The 12,163-nt window shown below is 39.0% G+C and overlaps 1 protein-coding gene across 3 annotated transcripts in view; it reads right to left on the bottom strand.

Annotated features, from left to right (window-relative positions):
- The window catches only part of AFF2 (ALF transcription elongation factor 2), a 380,075-nt gene extending 368,207 nt beyond the window's left edge, over positions 1 to 11,868 (bottom strand). For all 3 annotated transcript variants that reach the window (XM_072123530.1, XM_072123532.1, XM_072123533.1), the window contains exon 1: positions 11,658 to 11,868. In XM_072123530.1, the coding sequence (XP_071979631.1) occupies positions 11,658 to 11,704 (47 nt within the window). In that variant the 5' untranslated portion in view covers positions 11,705 to 11,868. The remainder of the gene's footprint in view (positions 1 to 11,657) is intronic.
- Positions 11,869 to 12,163: the final 295 nt, after the last annotated feature.

The raw sequence follows: 12,163 nt of genomic DNA, 5'->3' as shown, positions 1-12,163 counted from the left end.
TCAAATCTTCATAATATCCAAAAAAGAAAATACTAATTAAAGTTATTTGGTCCGAATGACAAAACATTGATCTACCAACTGTATAATCCACTTTTAATCAGACAAAAAATATGAATATTGGCCAAAATATATTTTTTTAACCACTCAATAGGTTTGGATCCTGCCCTCACTACTTCCTGAGCGCTTGTACTGATGACTGTTGATTATAGGTTAAGTATAGAGAAGTGTTAAAATTTAAACCAATTATGAAAAATCAATATTTGGTCAGGATTTTCCTGTTGAATAATGAAGCTTAATCTTTGCCAGCAGATGCCTCATTCAAAAGGCATTATGCTGCAAATAGGAATTCACAGAATTCACAATTTAAGACGCAAATGTGTTCTCATTAATGCAGTATTAATAATACAACTGATTGTTTTAAAGGGGTAGTCCTATCTCATGGAGTCAATATGATATGGAATTGTGTCATGATTGATAGGGGCAATCATTAGCAAAAACAAAAAGCTCTGTTAAGTGTAGCTCCTAGTGTGTACACCGGTCTAAAAATAAGGGCTCTCATAACCCCTCCAACAAGCGTTTAAAGACAGATGACCGGAGTCCGGAATATCAAACAATCTTTCTTTATATCCAAAAAATGTGAAGAGACATAAAACACAAGTACATCACCAAATCTTCGGCAACCAGTGTCAATTGTCCATAGGATGGTAGCACGCTAGGAGATCATGGCCTTTCACTGAGCAACCAACGCCATACCAACGCTGTAGAGTTCCAAACCTGTGAGTCATAAAAAGACCAGAACACATGGGGGCGCATTTATCATATTCTGATGCCCTTAGACAAGCCTTCGGTGTGTAACACATCTATCAGGAGGCTCCTGCCTCCTGCAATTTCCTGACCTGGCATTGCTCTGACCTGGCGTTGGTCTGACCTGGCGTAAAATTGTGCCCTAACCCTTCCCTGAACGAGCACAGGCTATAGGCAGTATAGCCCTGCGATGGCTCCACACCGCCCCTCCCTGCCCAACTGGTGTAGAGGGCAGAGTAGTGGCAATCCCCAGTTCTGCAACAGGAATTGTTACCAAATCAAGACTTGTACACCTGGAGCCTAATTTGTCTTTGTATTTCTCCTGCCTCCAGATGTTTGCGCCTTATTTAACATTGATTTGCGCCTCAAGGGTCGTAAATAAGTACGTAAAAACAAGGCAGTCCTGACCATATGTAGGAAAAGCAATGGTATGAGTTACACAAAATCTTTTTTTTAATTTGCGCTTAATAAGTCTCAAAAATAATCTGCATTTGAAAAAGAGCCAAAACTACAAAGACAAAAAAATAGCCTCACAAAAGGCATAAAAAGAGCTTAGAGAAGGGGGAAATAAGATAAATGACACCCAATATGTCTATCCTAAATGTATTTCTATGTGAGGCTACTCAATAGTTATGATACTCATTGTTACCCATCAAAGGTTTTGTAACCATATCCTTACATTGAAATTAATAAGGTTTATGTGAAATGCTAAGTAATGATGGACACGTCACATCTGTAAATAGACAGATAACTAGATAGATAGATAGATAGATAGATAGATAGATAGATAGAAGAAAGACAGATTGCATTGCTAGATGACAGAAAAATAGACTTGATAGAAGGTATATAGAATAATTAGATGACTGATAGAATGATATATGTTTGATAGATCGATAAATCGGGGCAAATGGAGATGCAAGTGTAAAAGGAGATTGTCACTACAACCACCACCAAGAGCCATTGTAATGGTGATAAAACAATGGGGCCATTTTCCTTTAGAATAATTACATTTTAGATAGACAGATAAACCACATTAGCATGAAAACTCTTGGCCATCAGTTGGTCCCCACCAAGCCACTGGTACACCCCTTTAAACCCATTGATTTTGGGCTTTATTTACTTCTTACATTAACACATTTTCCTTATTTTCAGTATTTCCCTTCAAAGCCACTGACAAGGCAGAATCTTCAGCGTCTGCTTCTAATTCACTGGTAACTGCTGATGCAGATGGTCGTCCCATATCACATTACCTGATAATGATGGCTCCTTATCTCTCTTGGGCTAAACATTTATTCTCCCTTCTTCTAAGCCACATCTCAAATATTTACACTGCTTGTAATTCTTCATAACCTTTGGAGAACCTTCATCATGAATACGTCTTCATTCATTTGACACCACTTTTGATTTTGGATTTTGTGTTTCTACATTTCTTTTTTCCCTTTTAGGCTTATGTATATCTGTTAAAGGGGTCCTCCAGGAAATAAAGAATTCTACATAAAGAATTTGACTGGATTTGCCTGATCTCAGAAAAAATCTGAATTAAGTTTTTCTTTTCCCTGGTTTGATTTCCTCTTTCTCAAACCAAATGTTGTAATCAGCTGTCTATGAAGTATTTATATGAGAGAAATGATGAACCCATAACATGATTGACTACGATACATTTGCTTTATAGAACTACTGAGTATGTGGGCACTGGGGAAGCTCTCTGGGGGCTGTCAAATTACAGAACTTTTGTTTCAGGCTGTAATGGTCAACTGCTGTATGGTGTCAGAAATGAAGCTTTATTGTTCATCCTTTTTCCTTTTTCAACCCAAAATGTTTTAAATCCAGTTGCCATAGGAAACAAAAAATTATTTGTCTGCAGTTACAAAATATGCCAGTTCCAACTTACATACAAATTCAACTTAACCTACATAACCCGTTATAACTACATACCTGCCTTTATATATAAATTAGAGGTGAGTGAATCATCCAAGATTGGCTTCACCAAATTTCTCATAGGATTCGATCTGGATCGGAAGCTACTCAGTTGGAACCGATGTTGCTTCAGTTCCCCTGAAAATTGGTATACAACCTCCTCTAGTCTTCTAAAGCCCATGTTTTTCTGTTTTGTTTTTATAAAAAGCTTTGTTAATTTTTAAAAGTTTTAAATTTTTAGTTCTCACCACAGAAGCCTAAAGGATGTGGAGCAAAAGGAAAGTAACGTAAATCATCAAAGGTCCTTTGGAATCAATTAACATTTAACAGATCTGTTTGACTTCTGTCATCTGTTGTATTGTATATAGAAGGGGGGGTCATTTGCGAGCTTTGATAAAAAAATATTTCCCCACAAGTTAGTGTGCCATTCCTAACTCTGTGCTCTACCTGTAGCCACGAACTGGCGCAGGTCCGGCAGAACCAAAGAGGCCGGGAGAACATCAAGCCCTAGCGCACAATCCCCCTAAGATCCGATATTCTGATTCGATTTGGTATTTGAAAATTGGTAGGTACATACAGTATCTATGAATCAACAATTAGATTTGCTCATGTCTTTATATATATAAATTACTTCTAGTCTCCGCTTCCATTATGACTGTAAATACTGAATAATCCAGACTGAATCCTTCATATTCCTCACTGTACAGTCGGATTTGTACGCCTACATCCATTTACAGAGTAACAAGCTTTACTCATGCAGAAAAACACAGACTTCTTAGTGATAAAAATAATTTTGGTTAGCCGGTCATTCCAGGGATTTTCTCTAGAAAAAAAAAAGTGTCTGTAGGGCGTTCTATAGAAACACATGGTATGTGGCACCGGCTGGGAGCGAAACAGTCCACCTTTGTCTGGAGTGTAGGATCACCCCCTCTAAGCTAAGGAAATCTGTTGCTGTGGCATGTCCTATGTTTTCCTACACATAGAGCAGAGAAGGCCTGGCCTGCAGATGGCGGCCGCACCAAGACCTCTGAACTCACTATTTATATAAGGCTTCCACCTATATACAAGTACAGACACAATCTCTCCCCTCTTTTGACAACCAGGGAGGCGGCCGGTGATGTCTCATTCTGACCTCATCTGAGAGACTTCTACAGAAGTCATAAAGTATGGTTAAGGTTTTATCTTCTAGGTTAAGGTCACATTATTGTAAATGCCTGATATAAAAGAAGCCTCTGATAATAAAAGTGAAGAAAGTACAGTACAAGTATATAAAGTCTTTCCTTTTACACACTACCTGGTCATCCCCCATCCTGCAGTCACAGCGTATGCTGTCTGTATACACCTGGGGTATATATCACTTGTATCCATAGACCCCCCCACTTACCCAGCACAGGCCATAAGAGCCATCTCATAGCTTTCTGCAGTACAGAACAGAGTAACAGACTGCAATATTCAATACAAAGGACTTATGCTCCATGGTATATGTCAGAGCTATAGGTTTACTGGACAAAACAGACCTGTACACAATGCTGCATAATAGTAAAAATCTTATAACTATCCCAAAATATATCCTCTGCCTATCAAATCTATAGTCTATCTATCTATCTATCTATCTATCTATCTATCTATCTATCCATCTATTTATCTTTAATCAATCTTTCTATTCGTTTATAGTCTAGCCATACATTCAGCTATAGTCTACCTATCTATTATCTCCCTATTCATCATTTCACTGGATACTCATAGCTTTCTGATGTATGGGAATAGAGGAGCAGACTGCAATATTTCATACAAAGGACACTTATACCCAATGGTATATGTCAGAGCTATAGGTTTACTGTACAATCTATCTATCTATCTAATATTTATGTATCTATCCATTCATATTTGATCTGTCTACACTATATCTCATATCTATCTATCTATCTATCTATCTATCTAATATCTTTCTATCTATCCATAAACAGTATATCAATCTACTTGCCCTGGGCAGCAATATATGTCTCTATCTACCAATTTATCCATCAATCAATCTACTCATTTATAGTCTATCTATGCATTCATCTATCTATCTATATATCTATCTATCTATCTATCTATATATCCATCTATCTCCTATCCATATATCTATCTATCTATCTATCTATCTATCTATCTATCTATCTATCTGTCTGTCTGTCTGTCTGTCTGTCTGTCTGTCTATCTATCTATCTATCTATCTATCTATCTATCTATCTGTCTGTCTGTCTGTCTGTCTGTCTATCTATCTATCTATCTATCTTTCCATTCACCCATAGGCTATTAATCCATAGCAGTCTATCTATCTACAGATAATCATAATTTTTTGCTTGGTTAATAATAACAGTTTCTCATAATCCTCATTCCATTCACTATTTGGATATGCTTACATGACCCTTGATAGCATACAATGAATATAGCAAACATTGGGTGGTTACAAATAGATACACATGCAGGACAGACATCTTGTGCCAAAATAGTGGAAAATCCTGGGTTCTGGCCATTTCATGACATAAATGGAACCTCTGCATCCAGGAAAAAGGAAGAGAAACATTTATCTATCAAAAATTCTATCAAATATGTAATAATAATGAAAAGATAACATCACAGGGGTCCCATTTGAATACAGTAAGATGCACATGTTATTATCAGACTCAGTGGCGTAACTAGGAGAGGCAGGGCCCCATAGCAGACTTCTGAAGGGGACCCCCTGCCGGCTTAAAAATATACATATATTACATTCCTATATACATAAACATACAGTTTATCACTCATACATACACGTTTATACACTGTTATATACATATAGGGCATATACACATCACATATACACACATACAGTGCCATATACAGACATACAGCTTACATACACACATAACATACTGTATTTATACACACCATACACCATATACAGATACAGCATATACACATCTCACATAAACAATATATATACCATAATGTGCAGCGTAATATGTATATAATGGTGCACATTCTTCATTCTTTGGTGTCAGATCCGATGATGGGGCCCCCTGACACTGTGGGCCCCATAGCTGCTGCTATGGCTGCTACCGCTGTAGTTACGCCCCTGATCAGACTACTATATACAGAACGCTGCACATTATATTATTACCTGAGGAAATAACAAGGTACAATGGAAATCATCAAACCACAAAACACCACGACTTACAATATGATGCCTTATTGCTGATACTGTAAGTGCACATGCTTCAGATGTCATCAGATTAGTGCCCTTGTATCTCTGTATTTTCATCACTGACCTATGTAATGTTCATTGGGATCCATTGGATTATTTATTATTGGATAATTTTGACCAATAGTTGCTGTATAGAAATGGGTATAGAAACCCTCCTTAACTTCATAGAGAAGAGACCTTCTGCATGTTTTATCCATGTCTGTCCTGGCTTTTCCTTGTCTCATAATTTAGAAATTTATGACATCATAGGTAAAAAAGAAGTCAAAAGGTGTATATGATATCATATGGTGCATCATAAGATAGACACAGAATACCAGGTATATATTATGACATCACAGGTAAAGATAGACCCTGAATATACTGAATATACTATGACATCACAAGTAAACATATTCAGAAATATATAAGGTGTTTATGTAATATTTTCCCCTGAATGGTAAAACATCTGATTCTGTTACATACATATATTGCAGATTTGAGATCATCTTGGCCCAGACACATAATTTCACAAGCAACAATGACATTTTATGTCATGTACATGAGCTGATTCTGGTTACGGCGCTTGTTATCGTTCACATTACAGCAATAATCACTGTGTAAATGCTCCTTAATGTGGTATTAAACCTGCGGTGCCGTAAGAGTCACTCGTCACGGGTGCAAATGGTCCTATAAAGTACAAATCACAGGGGTAGGGAGTGTATGGACCAATAATAAAATTGTTAGCCGAAATGGCTGACAACAGCAAACAATAGATTGCACATAGCAACAATGTAAGACAAGACAGACTTTCTTTAGTGTTTTACAGAATTATGCTGAGTAAAGTTTACAGTCTAATGGATACTGAGAAATGACACAGAAGAACAGCTTTATTCATTGAACTTGTTCCATATTTCTAATCTACAGCTAAAGTTATGCTGGGGATAAATCATCAGTAAGAGACAGTAAGGGATCATATACACAACTATAGTAAAAAGGTTGTTCAATATTAGCAAAGTGAACAAGGTGGTCAAATTTTCACCTTTTTTTCTCTTACATTTGAAAAAATTGTTGATTTTTGCCTAAATTTGCAAACTTTCCACTCGCCTTGCAAAGTTAGCAGCAAAAAAATTTCCAGATCCATACGTGGATGCATAAAAAACTTTTAATAAAAAGTCACAAAAACCCCACAGATTCCTTATATATCAACCTCTAAGATATATCACATTATATAAGTAGTCCAAAGCTCAGAATAACTAAGACATGCACAAATCTCCTGACTACAGGCGGTCCCCTACTTAAGAACACTCGACTTACATACGACCCTTAGTTACAAACGGACCTCTGGATATTGGTAATTTACTGTACTTTATCCCCAGGCTACAATAATCATCTGTAACAGTTACCACAGGTGTCTGTAATGAAGCTTAAGTGTTAATATTGATTCTTATGACAACCCAAGATTTTTAAAATCCAATTGTCACAGAGACAAAAAAAGTTCTGGCTGGGATTACAATGATAAAATATACAGTTCCGACTTACATACAAACTCAACTTAAGAACAAACCTGCAGACCCTATCTTGTATGTAACCCGGGGACTGCCTGTAATGATAAATAAAGCCCTAAATGTATGTAAAAATGAAAGAAACAATATATAACTACCGCCTTCCCAAATAAGAGATAACACTGCCCATAGTAGTGACCTGCCACAGCCGGTCAGTACTTTTACCCTCATATTAAAGGGATTGTCCAGGATGCGTGTTTGCCATGGGGTGTAAAAATAAAGAATACCTTATATTCAACTCTCCACGGTGCTCCGGTCCAGCGTGGCACCTCCCATCACCATCAGCGTCTGTTTGTTTACAACAGCGACTCCGCCCACTAGCTACAGCGCAACGGCTCATTCACATGGGCATTATGGTGGCCTTGACCTGGTTGTATGATTTGCGACTAGATCAAAGCCATAGACTTCACTTGAGCCTTGGGGCCGCACTGCAAATTGTAAAACTTGTCCTATATTCGGGCAGATTTGCGGCACGGCCACTCATCTGCCTATGGAGGGAAGAGGAATGAAGAACGCTCACCCTTTCCACTCCTCCTTCCGTCCCAGTGCTCGGCCAGAACCCAGTACGGGCAAGAACAAGGCCATCTGAATGAGGCCTAATACAGAGGTTGGTGCATGCTGTTGACGTTAAATCACCACCTAGCCCACTGAATTGGAGCTCTGGAGAGAGGTAAGTAAAGGGAAGTTATTATTTATACACCCAGGGGCCAATATGAAGACTCCCATCCATGAACACCCCTTTAAGACGTAACCAAGAGGTAGAGACAGGTATTGGGAATAGGACACTGTTAGAATAGGAGAGTCTTAAAACTCGTAAGGTAAGAATAACATGGCTCTTATTTTTTATCATTCTGAGTATCTAGAACAACCCCTTAAGTAATATTGAAAAAATAATATGCAACTGATATTAAATGGGGTGTAGTGTGTGGCTACAGGGTCCTCTATAGGGCATCACAAGGGTCCTCACATCTCTTACTGGCCTTGCACGAGTAGTTACATACAGCCAGGACTTGAGTAGTGACTCTTTGTCCTAGGTGAAGAAGTGGTTTCCCACCATAGGAAGGTCCATGGCTCTCACAGAAACAGAGCCGGATCACCACCAAATACAGACGGCAGTGGATTGTTCTGGCTCTTTCCATAATGTAAAATTGCTTAATGTCAGCGGTGCAGTATGTAGCACCCCAACAATCACCTTAGCCACCTTTAATCTGTCTCTAATCCCTATTCTTCCCTATTATGTTGCTGATTTTTTTTTTACATAATATATATATTCAACAGAAGAAATGTGTGTTACATTCCATGCTGTATTAAACAGCAACACTTCTAGGTGACAATATTTCTGTAATATAGAAGCACCATATGGCGGCACTCTCATACAGGCGCATTTCCTAATAGTGTGTACGCAATTACTATGTGTTTACAATAACCCCTCGCCATATACGTCACCCTTCTACATGAGTGTATAAGACACAGGATATACACTTATTCCGAATCCCTGAACGTAGTTTGCTACAATGTAACAGCTGAATGTAAATATTATTATTCTTATTCTTGTTATTATTCCCAATAATAATAAACACCCCTCTACGAAACGGATACAGAGCCCCTAATGACTTTATCCTCATGTTACATCTGAGCGTGAGCATTACATAGGGCAAGAAATAAGTTTACGGTTTGTTTTTAGTAAGCAGTTAAAGAGGCCTTAAAACTTTACAATGCAGTAAGTGAAGGTCACACAAGGGTTCCGAAAACAACACGTCTTGTAAAGAAAATCAGCAATAATCCCAGGCACCTACGACACTGGCAATATGAAGTACCGTCAACCCCGTCCGTAAAAGGGTTAAACGGAGCCATATCACTCAGCAGGGACCAGCTCCATACCCTCACAAGTAAACAACACTCATTGGCATGAGACAAGGACTGCTGCAATGGGGATCCAGAGATTTCACCAGCCTCAATGGGCGCTTGTTATCTTCACCAGCAGCGATTTCAGGAGCATATTTCCTGCTGCAGTCACTAAGTCAACACGATATAACAATGACAGTAGACGTGGACCATAAAACATCTAATCCTATGAGTTAGCAGAAGAATGTGCCAGCTGTAGGTATATGCAGATATAACTATTCTTAGATTTAAAGGGACTGTCTGCTTTGGAGAAATCTCTCTTTGATGTCAAAGATCTTAAGCGTAAAGGATTTTTTTGTTAGGGCCCCCCAAAATCAAATTTTTTCTGGGGTGCTTAGTATATGGTGTACGCACTGAAATCAGATTATATTCCTAAAAGGCAAACCATGCAGCTTCTATGGGGTCCTTCGGAAGAGCGAGAGGGCCAAGCATTGATCATCCCTTGTACAGGACCCTGGTGATAACGGTCCAGATGTCATAGGACCATTGCCATATCTTTATGCTACAATTCTGTTCATTACTTTTAACAATTAAGGTAGGGGCCCGATTTTAAGACCCCTACCATTAGAAAAGTAGGTAACAAAGGGAGATGATCTCTAAAGCACACAACCCCTTTAATGATAGAACGTTTCATTGTATGGTGGATATAAAATAACAAGCAATCATCACCTTCTATAAGTCATAGAACATAGATGACATGAATAACATCCAGTATTTCTAGTACAGCCTGGTGTTGTGTCGGCACCGGGTAACATATGGAGTGGTGTCAGGATCTGGCAAATCTGTCAAACACCAATGATGGTTTCATTTGAATGAAAAGAACATAAAATACTATGGATGTAGCAGTGCTGAACAGATCGAGTGCAGAAAAGCTAAGTTTGTCATCAGCTTTGACACTATGATGTTTCATGTTCGGCTCTGCTACATCTGTATAAAGACAAATCCTTAGTATCAGCACAGACTGACCATGCGATACACTACAATCCATTTATCCCCTGTACACAGGAGCGCGGCACAGTCATCCCACTACTGCCCACTTCTGACATTTCTACTTTCCTAATAAATGATTCTCTCTAATTAAAACCAGAACAAGGCGAAGTGAAATCACAGCTCCATGTCCAGCGGTGTCATCCATTTACCTGACAACACACACAGCTGGCGGCTCAAACATTCCAGCAACCTGTCATGGAAGCTTCAAAGGGGGAATGTGGACACTTCACCAGAACTTTTCCGGGTAAAATGGAGCAAAACAGTCACCATGAATGCAACCAAACTACAGCCATAAAATCATGTTACAGAGGTGTTCATATATCACCGATACACGCCATGGTGTAGTACAATGAAAACACATTAGTAGGTAGCACTTCCTTACAGAACCAAAGGCATTGGGTCAATAATATGCCAAAATGATCATGGATAGATAGAAAATAGAAGGCAGACAGGACTTTATAGAGAGATAAATAGATAGATAGATACATATTAGATAGATAGATAGATAGATAGATAGATATTGGGAGGAGAGATAATAGATTAGAAAGGTAGATAAAAAGAAAAGTGTGACAAATAGATAGATAGATAGATAGATAGATAGATAGATAGATAGATAGATATGAGATAGATAGATAGATAGATAGATATTGCGAGGAGAGATAATAAAAAGAAGAGTAATGGATAGATAGATAGATAGATAGATAGATAGATAGATAGATATTGGACAGATTGTTAGATAATAACAAAAGAGATATAGTTCATGGAAAGATAAGAAATAGAAAGATAATAGGCAGTTAGATCCTAAAGGCAGATAGATACAAAAAAGAGATAGAGTAGATGATATATAAATGACTGATAAAGAGATAGAATACATAGATACATAGAAGAACTAGATTAATACTTGGCATGATATTGCTCATAACACAAAGAATACACAATGGATACATATTGATACATCACTACATATGTCCTGTAGAGTATATTCTATGTATAAGTAGTGATAGCAGAGTAACAAAGTATCAGGACGACCCCCTGTGTGACCGCTATGTATAATGGATGGTCTACATGTCACCCAGGTCCTGTGGCACCCAGTGCCAGTATGAGCTGCCGGCTACAGGGTGGCATGAGACGTGGTGGCATCTGGAAACTTAGCCCATCTACAGGGCTACAGACAGCAACTCCAGCAACTCTGCCCTGGGGATGGCACCCCTGGCACACACCTTAACAAAGGTAAGAGCCCAGCAGAGAGGAATGAGGAGGATACCCACCACTGCTGCTCCAGCTCCCAGTCTCGGAAAAAGTCGAATAGATCCATAATAGCAGTGAGTGCAGCGCGGTGTCCTGCGGGGGGAGGGCAGGGGTGCCCGGGGGCAGAGGGTGCCAGTGTCCGGGGAGCGGTGCCTGGGCTCCGGCTGCCTGGCTGTGGATGGCAGGAGGAGGCTCAGCAGCATCACACGGGGAGAGAGACAGAGCAAGTGAGAGACATGGAGGAGGGGAGGAAGCTCCTGCCAGCCCGAGCCACACAGCGCCCTCTACTGCCGGCCCGGGGAACACATCCATCCATCTATATATACAGAAGGAAAGAATCAGGAACCACAATAAGGATGGGGCGAGAGCCCAGAATATACTACAACAGTAGTTATAAGGGAAAACAAGTTCATGGTGTATTTTTTGCATCTGTACATGTACATCCTTCTATATGTCTATCTATCTATCTATCTATCTATCTATCTAACCATCATCTATCTATGTATCTATCTATCTATCTATCTAT

Source organism: Engystomops pustulosus, chromosome 9, assembly GCF_040894005.1.
Source record: "Engystomops pustulosus chromosome 9, aEngPut4.maternal, whole genome shotgun sequence".
In the NCBI taxonomy this organism is placed as follows: Eukaryota; Metazoa; Chordata; class Amphibia; order Anura; family Leptodactylidae; genus Engystomops; species Engystomops pustulosus.
Note: the sequence above shows the minus strand (reverse complement) of the source record. Positions and strands in the feature narration are given on the sequence as shown.